At 46.7% G+C, this 17714-nt stretch overlaps 3 protein-coding genes across 4 annotated transcripts in view; 2 read left to right on the top strand and 1 right to left on the bottom strand.

The window, feature by feature from the left end:
* LOC131183918 (stonustoxin subunit alpha-like) overlaps nt 1-16055 on the bottom strand; it is a 41137-nt gene extending 25082 nt beyond the window's left edge. The window contains exons 1-2 of the mRNA XM_058154692.1: nt 13945-16055; nt 13347-13596 (exon numbers count right to left, since the gene is read on the bottom strand). Of these exons, the coding sequence (XP_058010675.1) occupies nt 13347-13596; nt 13945-14028 (334 nt within the window). The 5' untranslated portion in view covers nt 14029-16055. The remainder of the gene's footprint in view (nt 1-13346; nt 13597-13944) is intronic.
* Nucleotides 1-17714, top strand: part of LOC131204986 (uncharacterized) — a 218388-nt gene that overhangs the window by 52838 nt on the left and 147836 nt on the right. The gene's annotated exons all lie outside the window — the stretch shown is intronic.
* The window catches only part of LOC131183921 (F-box only protein 6-like), a 30117-nt gene continuing 28648 nt past the window's right edge, over nt 16246-17714 (top strand). The window contains exon 1 of one of the 2 annotated variants that reach the window (XR_009151872.1): nt 16246-16346. Coding sequence is in view for 1 of the 2 variants with exons in the window: in XM_058154698.1 (XP_058010681.1) it covers nt 17392-17488 (97 nt within the window). In the remaining variant the exon portion in view is untranslated. Of the gene's footprint in view, nt 16347-17119; nt 17489-17714 lie in introns of those variants that run through there. The other variant, XM_058154698.1, reaches the window with a different exon arrangement.

Below are 17714 nucleotides of genomic sequence, written 5' to 3'. Positions count from 1 at the left end.
TTCGGTGCCAACTGGTGTTCCATTCTTTGTCTGTCCTCATTCTGGACTAGTACCATCTGTTATCATCTTGCCATTCGGAGATGGAGCCTCTATACTGCCAATTTCTATCCTCAGCTGCTACACATTATACTTCTTGTGAACTCTTGCGCCTGTGAGGTGCCCCCGCCTCGCAGGAATGGCCCTCCTCACTACCGAGGGCTGGCCTCCATGACGGGTCTTGGGACCCACAGAGGTGGCATGCGAAAAAGAAGAGCCTGTGGGGTTTTTTAGAGAGGGAATTTTTAAGGGGTGGGAGGGTAAGGGCGGGTAATGGGGGTAACCCGTCGGGTGGGGGGCCAGTTCCTGCACATGCTCGCAGCGGTTCTTCTTTATCAGGTTCGGAGGTTATGGGGGAGGAGTGTGTTCCTATTCGTGAGGGTGGTTCTATTGACACGGTAAGTGGGAGAGGCAGGTATGGCGGAAGCGAGGGGTCATATCAATTTCCGGGAGCGCGTGCTCGATGTCTGAAAGCAATCATGCGCTCCGACCCCTTGGACTTCTCCCGTTCCCCAGATGGTCAGGATCCTCAGAGCTTGGGCCTTCGGTTGATGTTGTGCAATGCTCGGTCTGTGGTGAACAAAGCCCCCCTTATTTGTGATCTTATACAGGGGGGCTCCGCGGACCTTATGGGCATCACGGAGACCTGGTTGGGCACTGAAGGGGGGGTGCCCCTTGGGGAAATGTGCCCACCAGGTTTCCGAGCATTCCATCAACCGAGGGATCAAGGTAGGGGTGGTGGGGTGGCGGTTGTTATAAAAGAAAGTCTGGAGCCGAGGGAGACCACTGTTCCTCAGATTGCCGGTTGTGAATCCCTCCTTGTGAAGTGGGGCCATAGGGGTCAGTTGGGCCTGTTAGTCACGTACCTGGCTCCTTGCTGCGTGACGACAGCCCTGCCCGAGTTGTTGGAGGTGGTTGCCGGGGTGGCGGTTGAGACCCCTAGACTTATGGTCATGGGGGACTTTAACCTGCCTTCTTCCGGCACATCATCAGCATCGGCTCGGGAGTTCATGGCCTCCATGACGGCCATGGACCTGACTCAAGTAGTGGATGGCCCCACCCACATTGGGGGAGGCACACTGGACTTGATTTTTATCTCTGGTCAGTGGATGAGTGATCTGGTTTTAGGAGACGTAGTTATTGAGCCATTGTCATGGTCGGATCACTCTCTCCTTCGTCTAGACTTTCAGACCGCCATCCAACACCGCAGGGAGACGGGACCAATACGGTGGTTCCGTCCCAGGCGCCTGATGGACCCGGAGAGGTTCCTGACAGAGCTTGGGCCATTCCCTGAGGATCTTGCCCATGGCACGGCTGAAGAACTGGTCGCAGCTTGGGAACGAGCCGCGGTCAGGGCCTTAGACCGTGTCGTGTCTTTGCAGCCTCTGACCCGGCGCAGGTCTCAACCAGCTCCTTGGTTCTCTGAGGAGCTGAGGGAGATGAAACGCCGGAGAAGACGCCTAGAGAGTGTTTGGAGATCCAGCCGTTCGGAGGCTGATCAGACACTAGTTAGATCCTATAGTAGGACCTACCTAGTGGCACTGAGGGAAGCGAGGCGTTGCTACGCCTCCTCCCTCATTGCATCGGCAGATAACCGCCCAGCCGCCCTGTTTCGGGTGACCCGCTCCCTCCTTCACCAGGGAGAGCGGGATGACCCGTTGCAGGGACGTGCTGAGGAGTTTAACGGTTATCTATACGATAAAATCGTTTAGCTTCGGGATGGTCTGGATCAAGATTGCGGCGATTCAGATGGGGCGTCTGAGGGCGGTCTTGTTGACATTGTTTGGGATGAGTTTGACCCTGTAGCTCCCAAGGACATGGACAGGTTGTTGGGTAGATTGAATGCCACCACGTGTTTACTGGACCCGTGCCCCTCCTGGTTGGTACTGGCCACTCAGGAGGTGACACGAGGCTGGCTCCAGGCGATTACGAGCGCTTCATTGTTGGAGGGAGTCTTTCCGGCCGCCTTGAAAGAGGCGGTGGTGAGGCCCCTCCTCAAGAAACCTTCCCTGGACCCGGCTGTTTTAGGTAATTACCGTCCGGTCTCCAACCTTTGCTTTGCAGCGAAGGTTGTAGAGAGTATGGTGGCACATCAGTTTCCCCTTCACCTGGATGAAACTGTCTATCTAGACCCGTTCCAGTCCAGTTTCCGGCCCAGTTACAGCACTGAGACGGCTTTGGTCGCGTTGGTGGATGATCTCTGGAGGGCCAGGGATAGGGGTTGTTCCTCTGCCCTGGTCCTATTAGACCTCTCAGCGGCTTTCGATACCATCGACCATGGTATCCTGCTGCGCCGGTTGGAGGGATTGGGAGTGGGAGGCACCGTTTATCGGTGGTTCTCCTCCTATCTCTCCGACCGGTCGCAGTCGGTGTTGACAGGGGGGCAGAGGTCGGCCCCGAGGCGCCTCACTTGTGGGGTGCCGCAGGGGTCGATTCTCTCGCCCCTTCTGTTTAACATCTACATGAAGCCGCTGGGTGAGATCATCAGTGGTTTCGGTGTGAAGTACCAGCTGTATGCGGATGACACCCAGCTGTACTTTTCTACACCGGACCACCCCAACGAAGCTATCGAAGTGCTGTCCCGGTGTCTGGAGGCCGTACGGGTCTGGATGGGGAGAAACAGGCTCAAGCTCAATCCCTCCAAGACAGAGTGGCTGTGGATGCTGGCATCCCGGTACAGTCAGCTAAATCCGCGGCTGACCATCGGTGGCGAGTCATTGGCCCCGATGGAAAGGGTCCGCAACTTGGGCGTCCTCCTGGATGAACGGCTGTCTCTAGAAGATCATCTGACGGCCGTCTCCAGGAGAGCGTTCTACCAGGTTCGCCTGGTACGCCAGTTGCACCCCTTTCTGGACCGGGATGCCCTATGCACGGTCACTCACGCACTCGTGACGTCTCGCCTGGATTACTGCAATGCTCTCTACATGGGGCTCCCCTTGAAGGGCATCCGGAGGCTGCAGTTAGTCAGAATGCGGCTGCGGGTGATAGCTGGAGCCCTCGTGGCTCCCGTAACACCCATCCTGCGCAGACTGCACTGGCTACCTGTGGCCTTCGGGTGCGCTTCAAGGTTTTGGTGACCACCTTTAAAGCGCTCCATGGCATTGGGCGGGTTACTTACGGGACCGCCTACTGCTATCGAATATCTCTCACCGACCCGTGCGCTCTCACAGAGAGGGTCTCCTCAGGGTGCCGTCAGCGCAGCAATGTCGTCTGGCGACGCCCAGGGGAAGGGCCTTCTCTGTGGGGGCCCCCACCCTCTGGAATGAGCTACCCCCCGGACTTCGTCAGCTTTCGGGCCTCCGGGCCTTCCTTGTGAGCTTAAAACATATTTATTTAATTGTGCAGGACTGAGCTAGATTTTAAATTACTGGTTTTAAATTGGGTTTTATTCTATTTTTAATTCTAAATTAACGGGCTTCTTAGAATAAGTTTTTTAATTGTTTTTTATAGTGTATTTATGTGTTTTTAAATGCCTGTACACCGCCCTGAGTCCTTCGGGAGATAGGGCGGTATATAAATTTGATCAATAAATAAATAAATAAATAAAAAGGAATCTAAAAAGGTTAAGTAATTCCAAGCATAAAGAGCAATAGAGATCAAATTTTGAACTTTTCGCAGATTGTATGGACCAGATTCAGTTTTCAGTAATTTAGTTAATGTAGCTTTAAATGTTCGATGAGCTCGCTCAATTATAGCTTGCCCTTGAGAGTTGTAAGGAATTCCATGAGTCAACTTAATATTCCATTGTTGACAAAAGGAAACAAAGTCCTTACTAGTGTATGCCGGACCGTTGTCTGTTTTCAGTTGAGTCGGTCGGCCCATTGCAGAAAAAGCAGAAAGACAATGAGATACTACATCAGAAGTGCGCTCATGTCTAGAAGCAGTAACCCACAAAAAGTGAGAATATGTGACAATGGATGCATGCAAATAAGTGTATGGCTTAAAATTAGGAAATTGTGTGACATCCATTTGCCAAATTTGATTAGCTTTTGTTCCACGAGGATTTACTCCCATAGGAAAAGGAACAGCAAATTGTTGACAGGAAGTACATCCTCGAACAATATCACGAGCCTGAGAAAAAGGAATATGAAATTGTTTAACCAAAGACTTAGCATTTTGATGAAAATATGAATGACTAGCAACAGGATCTGAAAATAGTATTGCAATATCTTTCAGAGCTTCATCAGCTCGTTGATTTTCTTCTGTCAAAGAATTCTGAAAAGGAGTATGGCTTCTAATATGTTCAACATATAAAGGAAAAACACATTTGTCCAAAATATGTTTTAGAGATAAAAATAAAGATAAGAGATTGACATCAAGAGAAGCTGAACAATAAGCATAAGGAAGAGACTGCATTGTAAGAAATACATATTGCGAATCAACAACTAAGTTGAGAGATTGATCAGAAAATAATCTTAAAGCCAAAATAACAGCAGCCAACTCAGAATGTTGAGCAGAGGTCTGAATTGAAGTGTATTTAGAAAACCATTGTTGACCATCTGTCCAAACCACAACACCTCAAGTAGGTGATCCATCTGTGAAAATTGTTAATGTTTCAGGAAGAGGAGAACGAACAAAAATAGAAGAAAAAGAAAAATTAATGTATGTTAGGTGAGAAATGAGAACCTGAGAAACTATATAAACTTTGTCTGATGCTCAATAAAGTGCTGTTGATTCTAGACTTTCTATGCTGTTGATTCTGGACATTATTTGCTATAAAGTCTGATCTATCATCTTCTGCCTTCAGGCCTTCACATCATTTGGTGCCCCGAACAGGGACCCTTTACTTTGTCTGGCAAGGACAGTGCACCTTCAACTTTCAGGCTTCTCAACCTTTCAAGGTTTCTATAAGTATGGGGTCTTCGCTTTCACAAGGATAGAGAAAGCATGCAGATGAATTGTGTTATCTTCTTAAAAAATCTGATTTAGCTGTTTCACAAAAAGCTCTTTTTCAGCTGGTACGAGAAATTGCTTTAAAATGTTCATGGTATCCTGAAAAGGGTTCTTTAAAATTGTCAGATTGGGAAAGAATTGGTAAAGTTTTGCATTCTGAGCCGAGAGCAGAGATAGAAATTTTGCATGCTTGGCATTTGTGTAGGCATGCTGTGGAAACATTTGGCCATGAAGAAGTTTCTCTTTTATCACCTCCTTTGCCTCAGCATTCTACTGCTGTAGTGCTGCCTCCGATATCTGAAACTAAACTTTTGCTGCCTTCTGTACCTCCTGATACTGCACAAAAACCTCCCCCTGACATCGTTCCACAATCTTCTTTTCAAAAGATGATGGAAACCTGTAAGAAGGATGCTGCTATTTCTGGGGAAGAGTTAGCTGAATTGTTATCTGTGTGCCCATATCATCCAGGACCGCAAGCTGGACAACAGATAGCAGAATGGGAAGGTTTGCCACCCAAGATAAGAGCGCTACCCACATTCCAAAATGTATACATGATGAACAACAAAATGTTAACCCTTCATAAACCCTTCAGTTTTCTCCTCCAATGGGCAAATTGAAGACAACATGGATCTCTATGGATGGAGGTACTCCAGGGGTTAACTGAAGTTCCCCTCCCTCTTCTTTGGGGACTCCAGGAAGCAACTGCTAAAAGAAAAAATGGCTTGCTTTTGCATTCTCATCTCTTGAGTTTCTTTGTGTTGGGGTTTCTAAGCCCTAGAAGTGGGGGGGGTTTTTTGCAGTTTTGCAATTTCTTTCTTGTGTTGGGGGTGCTTTTACCCACGAAAGCTATTTTCAGCAAAACATCATCAGGATTGAGGTCAGGAAACCTGCAGAACCTATCCTTCAAACGATTCAGAAAAAGGGGTGGGGGGATTTTGAAGGATCCAATGAACGCAGTGGAAGTTTACTGTTTTTTTTTTCTTTTGGGACACCCAGGTTTAATCCTTGCAGGACAAAATCCCTAGTTCTCTGGAGGATGTGGGCACTCTGATCTGTGTTGGGGTTGATCTCATCAGGCACATTAGGTCCATGAGTGGCCATTACACATTTTTTTTTATTGAAAAAGTTTTTAAAAAACAAAAACATTTTCCCCCCTTTTTTCCCCCCTCCCTCCCAGAAAACCCCCTTCCCCCCTCCCTTCCCCCCCCCCCGGCTTCCCGGGTCAATCACAAGGTATTGTTATACATAAACCAAACATAGAATAAAATTTTCCCTTCCAATCCAAATAACCACATCCAAAGCTTTTCATCTCCCAACCCCCTCCCCATTACATAAAATAACTTTCTAATTATTCAAAGGCAATCTGATATTTCTTAATCTGATATCTGTTTTGTAGATAATCAATCCATTTTTTCCATTCAATTAAATATCTTTCCTGCGTATTGTCTTTTAAAAAAGCTGAGATTTTAGCCATCTCAGCCAAATTAATGACTTTCAATATCCATTCTTCTATTGTAGGTACCTCTTCTTTCTTCCAGTATTGTCCAATCAACAGTCTTGCTGCTGTTATTAAATTCAGAATCAATTTAGTCTCAATCCCTGTACAATCCGTTATAATTCCCAAAAGAAAAAATTGCAGCAGGAACTTTATCTTCTTCTTCAGTACATTTTGAATAATCCACCAAATTCTTATCCAAAAGGCCTTAATTTTCTTGCAAGTCCACCAAATATGAAAATATGTAGCGTCATCACAATCACACCTCCAACATTTCGCTTGGATATCAGGATACATACATGATAATTTTTTGGGATCTAAGTGCCATCTATAAAACATCTTATAAAATTTTTCCCTTAAATTCTGTGCTTGTGTAAACTTAACATTTCTAACCCAGATTTTCTCCCATGTTTCCAACATTATTGGTTCCTGAATATTCTGTGCCCATTTTATCATACAGTCCTTTACCAAATCCTTTTCCGAATCTATTTCAAGCAACACATTATACAATCTCGAGTCGAGTGGCCATTACACATTGAACAAGTTCTTTGGAGGAATTCCCTGCACGGTGGGAATTCCAATTGAAAGGAATTGGAGTGCTGAATCAGGCTGCAAATTGAGCTGAGGTGTTGTTGAAAGCACTTGCTCCTGCGTAGCAGGCTGAAATGCTGCTGGAGGCACTTAAGCCAATATAAAGGCCCAGCATTTGCATCGTAATATGGTGTGGGGGAAACTCTCCTTCCTCCTCAGTCTCTTTGGCTAGTTTGTTTCTTTTTCTGAAAGTGACAAGGGGGCAATTTTTAGAAGAGGATGTTGGAGTGAGCCCACACGCGCTCTGAATGCTGACAGAGGAGATTGAAAAAGAAACCAACAAAGAATTCCTCTTCGGTTCGTCTGATGGTAGCCAAAAAATCAGCAAATTTGTTGATAAAATCTAAATCAAAGCTGTCTTCTGGAGGCCAGGCTCCCACGCTAGTAGGTTGGCCAGATGGATTTAAAAGCAACTTTGATGGCTATGATAGGTCTCAAATCATCTCAAAAGTGTCCCAATGACTAAATACGCAGTCTAGAGTTCTACTCTTCCAAAGAGGTTTATCTTTTTTATTTATTTATTTATTTATTTTGCATTTATATCCCGCCCTTCTCCGAAGACTCAGGGCGGCTTACACTGTGTCAAGCAATAGTCTTCATCCATTTGTATATTTATATACAAAGTCAACTTATTGCCCCCCAACAATCTGGGTCCTCATTTTACCTACCTTATAAAGGATGGAAGGCTGAGTCAACCTTGGGCCTGGTGGGACTTGAACTTGCAGTAATTGCAAGCAGCTGTGTTAATAACAGACAAACTTTGTCTGCTGAGCCACCAGAGGCCCCTTTTAAAAGGGAATTTACCTGACTCCGCTCGGGGTCTGGCCTCACTCTTCTTTTTCCAAAAAATTCTACAGAGGAATTATTGAGTCTGTCATTTGCACCTCTATAACTGTCTGGTTCGGTTCTGCAACCCAACAAGAAAAACACAGACTTCAGAGGATAATTAGAACTGCAGAAAAAATAATTGCTATCAACTTGCCTTCCATTGAGGACCTGTATACTGCACGAATCAAGAAGAGGGCCGTGAAAATATTTGCAGATCACTCGCATCCTGGACATAAACTGTTTCAACTCCTACCCTCAAAACGACGCTATAGAGCACTGCACACCAGAACAACTAGACACAAGAACAGTTTTTTCCTGAAGGCCATCACTCTGCTAAACAAATAATTCCCTCAACACTGTCAGACTATTTACTGAATCTGCACTACTATTAATCGTTTCATAGTTCCCATCACCAATCTCTTTCCACTTATGACTGTATGACTATAACTTGTTGCTGGCAATCCTTATGATTTATATTGATATATTGATCATCAATTGTGTTGTAAATGTTGTACCTTGATGAACGTATCTTTTCTTTTATGTACACTGAGAGCATATGCACCAAGACAAATTCCTTGTGTGTCCAATCACACTTGGCCAATAAAAAATTCTATTCTATAAAAAATTCTATTCTATTCTATTCTAAAAGAATTTCTCGAGCTGGGGAAAGCTCGGAGGTCTTGGCCAAAGACCTTTTCCCAAAAGAATTTCTCGAGCTTCTTCCATCAGGGTTTTTTTTTGAGTTGGTTAAAACCCTCCCCTTCTTAGTAAGGGACTTTGTCTCAGTGGGGGGGGGGAGTTTGGGCCCCAGGCGCGGGACTGACAAAATTCTCCTTTACAAAAGAATTTCTTGGGCTTTCCTTTTAAGCTCAGAATTTTGGTCAGACCTCCCCCCCATACTGCAGACTTTTATTCCATCATTCACACGCCTTTCAAAGCGATCTTCTCTGGCTGTTCTTCTCGGGAATAATCAGAACCGCAGATTGGATCTCCACACTCACTTGGAGGGCAAACCTCTAGTAGGAATTTCCCTCCTCTCATTCATACACACACAAAGCAACACTCCCCTCTTACCTCCTCCCCAAAAAATTTTTTCACTCACCTAGGAGAGTACAATCTTCCCCAATACCTGGTTCAAGCCTCAATGGGGCGTTCAGGTCCGGCTGGAATCAGGATCTGCTGGCATCCGGCCAGTCCAACATCACCAGTTCAAAACGTACTGGGAGCGCTCTTTGACATTGTCTATGGCCCATGCCAGTTTTTCCTGCCCACCGTTTTGAAGGCCTGCTGAACTTCAATGGAGTTCAGTATTGTGGGGGCTAAATGTAGCCATTTCGAAGAAAAGCATTGCCTTCGAGCCCCATGACTGGGCGCCAAAAATGAAAGGTTCACTTATTAATATGTCTAAGCTCATAACTGCCAATCAAGAGACTTAAACAGAGGCTTGAGTATAATAGCATTTAATCCTGATCAGGCTCAAATGGTGAGTCGTTCCAAACACATAAGATGATACATACATGCAAGGAAGGAGCTACAAAACTCATGAGAGAAAACAATGTCCTCTTATACCAAAAAGGTCATAATTCCTCAACTCTGGCATCTGCGTATTCTGGAATCTAATTTGTGTATCTCTTGAAATAGGATAGTGCCTCTTACTGGGCACCATTAGTCTCTTCTGTTTTCAGATGTGGCTATTTGGCCCCCTGGAGGATGACATACATGTTCTCAGCCAGAGTGGGGTGGGGAGAGATCAAATGATGGGCTCTGATCAAATGATGGGATATATATCCTGACAATTGCCAGACACTTTTGGGATGAGGTCCCAATAACAATCCAGGAATTTACTCAATGGGACCTCAACACTCCAGGACGCCAGCGTGTCTGTCTTACAGCTTCAAAGGCACAATACGTACATCGGTGTGGCATGTTTGTCTTATGTCAGTGCCAAAGGAAACATATATTTACAGCGTGCACAGACATCATATCTCATACATAACAATTAGCAAGTTTCTACTAATTCTAGTATTTCAGTATATATGTTCCCTTCAATATATTTAAATTTTATTTCCTTACCATCAACTTTAATTCTCTCTTTCCATGTATTCTCAGAAACAAACAGAAAAAGAAAACATATATCCCATTATATGTTCCACATTTAATTTACTTCTCCTCCTTCTCTTTTTTTTATTTCCTTCAGTCATTTCAACCTTTTTTACTACTTTTTTACAATAATCCGTATATTTCTTCTCATTTCCATTATTTCAGAAAGAAAAAAAAGAAAGTTTCTACCACTATTTAGTTTCTTTTCTTCTATTCATTTTTCTCCTACTTTTAACCATTTTCTTTCAGTCTTTCCCAGATCTCATCTCTTGATATTTTTCTCCCTTTCTCCCATTCTTTCATCTTCTTCTTTCTCCCTTTCTTGCATCCTCTTTTCCACCTTTCTTTGACTTTTTCTCTTTTAATTTTCCCCCTCAATTTTTCTCCATCCTTTTACACACACACACACACGGAGCAGAAGAGTCAATTGCAGAACAATGTCGGGTGTGTGTATAAAACCACATGGTCCACAGTGTGTGTGTGTGTGTGAGAGAGAGAGAGAGAGAGAGAGAGAGCCAAAGGCTACTTAGAAACTTTGTCATCTCTGAGGGCCTTCAGGGTCCAAGCTCTGGGAGAAGCTGGGCCCACGCCTGGTGTGCCTGTAGAGAAGGCTCTGCCTGCCACCTGTGGCCCACCTGCCTTCGGTTCACCCTCACAGCTCTAGGAGGCGCTCAGGAGATTCCCCCCCACACACACACACAAAAAGAGCCAATATCTAATTTTAGGGAACTGCAGGACTCCTCCAGACTGACCCCTTTCTCTGCTGCCCCTCAGCAAGGAAACCGGGACAGATGTTTGTCCCGCAGATGCAGCATCTGTTTCCTGACCCCTTCTGACCCCTTCGGTCAAGCCAGCTTCTTTTGCGTAACATCCACAGCCTCACTTTCGGTTTCCAGGATTGGTGGCGATTTCTGGGAAATGCTTCAGCTGAAGGGCCGACTTCCCCTTTCTCTGCCAAGGCTCCCTTCCTGGCTTGCCCTGCTGGGAGGTGAAAGGCCAGGCGCTCCGGCCGACCTTGGAAAAAGCCAAAAGAGGCGGACGGAGCAGTGCAAATACTGTTTCTACGGGGGAGGGGGGAGGGAGGGAGGGTGGGATAGCCTCCTTCCGATATTTGTAGAACAAGTTTTTATTGATTTTTTAGAACAGAACAGAATAGAATATAGAATAGAATAGAATTTTATTGGCCAAGTGTGATTGGACACACAAGGAATTTGTCTTGGTGCATATGCTCTCAGTGTACATAAAAGAAAAGATACGTTCATCAAGGTACAACATTTACAACACAATTGATGATCAGTATATCAATATAAATCATAAGGATTGCCAGCAACAAGTTATAGTCATACAGTCATAAGTGGAAAGAGATTGGTGATGGGAACTATGAGACGATTAATAGTAGTGCAGATTTAGTAAATAGTTTGACATTGTTGAGGGAATTATTTGTTTAGCAGAGTGATGGCCTTTGGGGAAAAACTGTCCTTGTGTCTAGTTGTTCTGTTGTGCAGTGCTCTATAGCATTGTTTTGAGGGTAGGAGTTGAAACAGTTTATGTCCTGGATGCGAGGGGTCTGTAAATAGTTCCCCCCCTACACACATACCTGTTTTATGAACAGAGTATTGGCCTTATCAGAGCTTACACAATTCAATATATTCAAATACATTTGACTTAGTTGCATTTTTTGCCGAAATATTCTTTTTTCATAGTTTTTATTCATTTCCTAATATTCCTTGCTCGTTTTATTCAGTCAACGTTGCATGGGCCCAGAGGCTGAAGATGATAGATCAGACTTTATAGCAAACAATGTCCAGAATCAACAGCATAGAAAATCTAGAATCAACAGCACTTTATTGAGCATCAGACAAAGTTTATATAGTTTCTCAGTTTCTCATGTCTCACCTAACATACGTGTTACTTCATTATTGGTTAATTGGTCTCCAAGGCACAATAATTGATTAGTAATTACATCATTGGCTTTTCGTGAGAATACGTCTTCATGCTAGAAAGCAAATGCAACAGTGTTTCAGGGCTACAACTTTGTTTCATCCTGTATTCTTGTATATGCTGGGAACGCTGCTTAAATGAGGTTTGCCATCCAAGATAAGAGCGCTACCCGCATTCCAAAATGTACACATGATGAACAACAAAACGTTTGCCCTTCACAAACCCTTCAAGTCACATCTTCTTTCGCCCTCAAATTCTAATCTCTCCTTCTGTCCTCCAGCCAGAATCTCCTCCCTTCTGACTGAGCTCATTTCCCCATTTTCCTCCCTCTGGAACAACATGGAGGAGATCTGGAGCTTCTGGGCAGCTTCTCCCACTTACTGGAAGAGGCAGGATGGGATTTACGACCACAACTGAGCTCAACATTTCTGTGGCTAAGCAAGATGGTCACTAAGTGAGTTAGGCCCTATTTTATGACCTTTCTTGCTTTTTCTTGCTAAGTGAATCGCTCCGGTTGTTAAGTCAGTAACATGGTTGTTAAGTGAATCTGGCTTCCCTGTTGATTTTGCTTGTAAGACGTCACAAAAGGAGATCAGGTGACCCTAAAACACTGTAACCATCATAAGTGGATGCCAGGAATTCAGAGGTTGATCACCTGGAGACCCTGGGGAGGCTGCCTTGATCCTGGGAAAAACCATCACAAGTCACTTTTTCACTGCTGTTGTAACTTTAAATGGTCATTAAATGAACCGTTTCTCACAATCAACCTGAAGTTTTCCAGGCATTTATGAATAATCTCTTTTTCCCTATGATTCGTTTTATTTGTCACCTGCTCTGCAATGTTCCCTATAACATACCAATATGTGGTTGAGAGGTTTTGCTGAGGCTTTGTTTCAGTATCACCTATTTGTCTAAAAAAGAGTATTTTGATGTTAGACAACTGTAGAAAAAAGATTCAGATGTGTAAAGGCTTTTTTGTGTAAAGGGATTTTTAAAAAAAAACAAAACACCAGCTTTCAGATTTTAAAATTCCTGCACATTCCCCTTGTAGTTCCATCATTTCCTGCAGAAGAATTTGGCAATATTTCATTTATGATACTGTACTTGGATCAGAATGGAGATGGAACAGCAGATCTGGGAATCATGAGCTTGTTGATTGTCCCCAAAGGGGATCCCATCGAACAGCAAATGGGGGCTTGGAAAAGACAGAGACTTACTATCCACTAGGAGCTCTTTCACGGCTAAAGCTGCTCCACAAGGTTAGGGTTAGGGTCACAACATCGCCTACTTGGAGGAAAAGGACTTTCCTGATGCCCTTTGAAGGTCTCCCCTCGGTGGCCCAGAGACCCCCCCAGAGAGCCTGGCTCAGGGAAAAAGGGGCCAAACGGGAGGGCGCTGCCCAGATCTGGGCCAGGGGCTGCTTCCCCCCCCCCCCGTTCCAAAGGCAGGGATACCTGTTTACCTTCTCCGTTTGGGTTCTTGACCAAATTCCACTTCTTCTTATGGAGAAAATAGAGGGTTTGCCAGCTCTCTGTGGCTTCCACATCTGCATCCTCGCCCACGAAGCCCTCCTCCTGGCATTTCAGCAGCCAGAGGGCCCCTCCGTCCACCAGTGCCTTCCACTGGGAGCAAACCAGGCGGCACACCAGCACCAGGTTGAGGGCAGGCAGGCAGGCCAGGATCTGCACCAGGAGGGGCTCCGGAAGGATGTCCTTGAAGGGGGGGTGGCAAAGAGAGAGAGAGAATTGGCCCACATCTCAGTGGCAGGACAAGGGACTTTGGTTCCTCGGTTTGGCTAAATTGAGGTTGGCGCTACGGGGTCATTTGAGACCCTGCTGAGTGGGTTCCTTCCGTTGCCCCTCGGAAAGCAATCAAAGGAGGGCAGAATCAAACTCAGGAAGCTCAAACTGCCCAAGGAGCTGCTGATCCAGTTCTACAGAGGAATTATTGAGTCTGTCATTTGCACCTCTAGAACTGTCTGGTTCGGTTCTGCAACCCAACAAGAAAAACACAGACTTCAGAGGATCATTAGAACTGCAGAAAAAATAATTGCTACCAACCTGCCTTCCATTGAGGACCTGTATACTGCACGAATCAAGAAGAGGGCCGTGAAAATATTTGCAGACCCCTCGCATCCTGGACATAAACTGTTTCAACTCCTACCCTCAAAACGACGCTATAGAGCACTGCCCACCAGAACAACTAGACACAAGAACAGTTTTTTCCCGAAGGCCATCACTCTGCTAAACAAATAATTCCCTCAACAATGTCAAACTATTTACTAAATCTGCACTACTATTAATCTTCTTATTACTATCTCTTCCCATCTATTACTATAACCATGTTTCTTGTATCTTTCAATTTATATTGTTTTTATTTATTTCCTAGTACGATTTAATAGTTTATTAGTAACCTTGACTATCGCTGAGTGTTGTATCTCTTTATTCTTGATGAACGTATTTTATTCTCCTTATGTACACTGAGAGCATATACACCTAAGACAAATTCCTTGTGTGTCCAATCACACTTGGCCAGTAAAGAATTGAATTCTATTCTATTCTATTCTATTCTATTCTATTCTATTCTATTCTATTCTATTCTATTCTATATCCTATCCTATCCTATTCTATTTCCATTCCATTTATTCTATTCCACATTTTCTATCCTATCCTATCCTATCCTACCATATTTCCATTCCATTTATTCTATTCCACACTTTTTATCCTATCCTATCCTATTTCTTCGGAGGCAACTTTCTGGGCAGATCTAAGTTGCTGACCTGGTGATTTCTTTGGGAGATGGAGGCAGGGTTGCCAAGGGGATCATGAGTCAGTCTTTCTTGCTGGACCCCTCCTCAAATCTGCAGCAGGGTCTCTCCATCGCTATCCCTCTGGGTCTACTCTTCCTTTGCTCCTGAGCCTGGAAAAACCCCTTCCCAATTTCCCTCTTGCAGAATTCCTGCCCTTTTTTGGGGTGTGTGTGTCTGTCTCTCTCTCTCTCACACACACAAACACACCCAGCAAGGAGCAGAAGTTGCATTGTCCCTTTTTTAAGCCACTTTTTGAGGGGCGTCCCCTGCCAGCGCTGGCGTCCCCAAGCCCCGCTGAAGAGATCTGCAGCTCTGCAAAGCTTGCACCGTTGGGGAGGAATTGGGGGGGGACAAGGACTGAATCCCACATACACCCCTGGGAGAATTAAGGTCTTCTATAGTTTTGGGGGGCTCCAAATAGGAGGGAAGGGGGGAGAGATCCCAGGGGAGGAAGGGAGGGTGTGGGGGGGGGGCTGCAGGCGATGCCAGGAGCTGCAAACGGGCAGGCGGGCGAGGGTAGCGAGTGAGACAGCGGCCAGCCAGCTGTTGGGGGAGCCGGCCGAGAGACTCCGCCTCCCCTCCTGGGGCTGGGCTGGGCTGGGCTGGGCTGCGCTGGGCTACTTGGCGCAGGCAAGTAACTCCAACGGGACGCCGGCCAGGCGGGGATGGGAGGGGTCAAGGCACCCCCACCCCAAATCTGTGCCAATACAACCCCCCCACGGCGGGAGGGGAGGGGGCTGACTTAGCAGGGGGTGGCCAGGAGAGGGGTTCCCCCCACTCTTCATTGGGGAGGGGGGCTCCGAGTTGGAAAGACACCCCCCCATCCCTTGATATTAGGAACATCCTAGACAGTCCTGGGATTTCCTCGTGGCGTCCCATCCCATCCCATCCCCGCCCTTCTAACCGGGTCAGAGCAGCCAAGGCAAGCAGGGCGCTAATGGGAGCCCCCCCCTCCCCGCCGCACGCCCCAAACCAAGGCCAGGCAAAAGGAGGGGCGCTTTGCACACGCTCAGAAGCCCTCTTTCTTCGGCGGCGCTATGGATTTGATCGTGGTCCCCGGGGCTCTTGGGGGGGGAGGGTCTGCAAACGGAAGGGCGGTGGAGACCCCCTCCCAAGGGCGGGGCGGGGAGGGGGGAGAAAAGGGAATCCCGCTCATTTGCATGCGATGACGCGGTCCCCGGGGCCACGCCCTCCCCGCAGGGAGACCATCGCCCCCTTCCCCCAGACGGCCCGCGGTCCTTTTTCCTCCCGCGCAGCTCTGGAGGATGAGGGAGGGGGCTCCGGGGACTCCCCCTGCTTCCTTTGCCGGCCACTTTCGGGGAGTTCCGAAGAGAAAACCGAGCGGGAGAAACTTGCGGAGAGCGAACTCGGAAGTGTGGGAAAGAGGCCCGCTTCTCTTCCCTTTTCGTAGCTCTGCGGGCGCGAGGAATCCCGGCTTCGCTTTCGCTTTCGGCCGGGCGCGGCGCATGCGCGGCTCATCTTTCGGCCGAGCGGGCGGGGCTTCTTCCGGGGTGGGGGAGGGGAGCTCCGGGGCTGGAGGGGGCGAGGAAGGGGAGGGAGGGAGGTGCTGGGGTCGGGGAGTCCCAGATGTGGCTGCCTTGGAGCTGGAGGCCCCGCCCCTCCCTCCTCCCTGTCGCTTCAGCCTCGGCTCAGGTAGGCTGCCCCTGGCTGGGGAGGTTCTACCTCTGCGAACGTCAACACAGCTCCAAGACGAGTCTCTCTCTCTCCTTCCCCTTTCATCACTCTCCCCTCTGTTTCCTCCCTCTCCCTCTCCTCTCCTCTCCTCTCCTCCCCTTCCTGCCTTCCTTTTTCTTTCTTTTTCTTTCTTTTTTTCTCCTCTCTCCCGTTTCTTTTCTCTCTCTCTCTCTGTCTCTTTCTCCTCTCTCCCATCTGTTTCCTCTCCCTCCCCCTTTCTTTCGTTCTTTCTTTCTTTCTCTCTCTCTTTCTCTTTCTCCTCTCCATTTCCTTTCTCTCTCTCATACTTCTTTCTCCCATCTGTTTCCTCTCTCTCCCTTTCCCCTTCCTTCCTTCCTTTCTTTCTTTCTTTCTCTCTCTTCACTCTTTCTTCTCTCCTTTTCTCTTTTTTCTCTCTCTCTCTGTCTCTTTCTCCTCTCTCCCATCTGTTTCCTCTCCTCCCCTTTCTTTCGTTCTTTCTTTCTTTCTCTCTCTCTTTCTCTTTCTCCTCTCCATTTCCTTTCTCTCTCTCATACTTCTTTCTCCCATCTGTTTCCTCTCTCTCCCCTTTCCCCCTTCCTTCCTTCCTTTCTTTCTTTCTTTCTTTCTCCTCTCTCCCGTTTCCCCTCTCTCTCTTTCTCCTGTCTCCCCTGTTTCCTCTCTCCCCCCCCTCCGCTCTCTCTTTCTTTTTTTCTTTCTCCTCTCTCCCATTTCCTCTCTCTCTCCTGTCTCCCCTCTGTTTCCTCTGTCTCTCCTCTCTCCTCTGTCTTTCTCTTTATTTCTTCTCCCTCCCCCCTCTCTTTCTTTCTTTCTCTCTCTCTCTCTCTTCACTCTTTCTTCTCTCCTTTTTCTCTTTTTTCTCTCTCTTCACTGATGGCGAGCATGGAGACCCTCCCTGAGGATGCCCTGATTGCGGTGCTGGTGCTGGTGCCGGCCCGGGACCTGGTGCTCCGCTGCCAGCTGGTCTGCTCCCTCTGGCACAGGCTGGTAGACTTGCCTTCGCTCTGGAGGCTCAAGTGCCAGGATGAGGGCTATTGGCCAGAGCCACATCCCAGACTGGCAGGATTTCTATTTCCTCTGCAGCCTGAAGAGGAACCTGATCAAAAACCCCTGTGCTGAAGGTGGGGGAGGGGTCAAAGGGGCTGGGCTATTGAGGGGGGGGTTGTCTAGTTTTTATTTATTTATTTTATTTTATTTATTTATATTTCTAGACCGCCCTACTCTCGAAGGACTCAGGGCGGTTTACAGCCATATAAAAACAATATTACAAACATTAAAATAATTTAAAATGAAATATTTAAATTTAGGCTAACTCCATTTAAAACCCATTTAAAATTCCCAATTAAA

The sequence above is a fragment of the Ahaetulla prasina genome, chromosome 11 (genome assembly GCF_028640845.1).
Source record: "Ahaetulla prasina isolate Xishuangbanna chromosome 11, ASM2864084v1, whole genome shotgun sequence".
In the NCBI taxonomy this organism is placed as follows: domain Eukaryota; kingdom Metazoa; phylum Chordata; class Lepidosauria; order Squamata; family Colubridae; genus Ahaetulla; species Ahaetulla prasina.
Note: the sequence above shows the minus strand (reverse complement) of the source record. Positions and strands in the feature narration are given on the sequence as shown.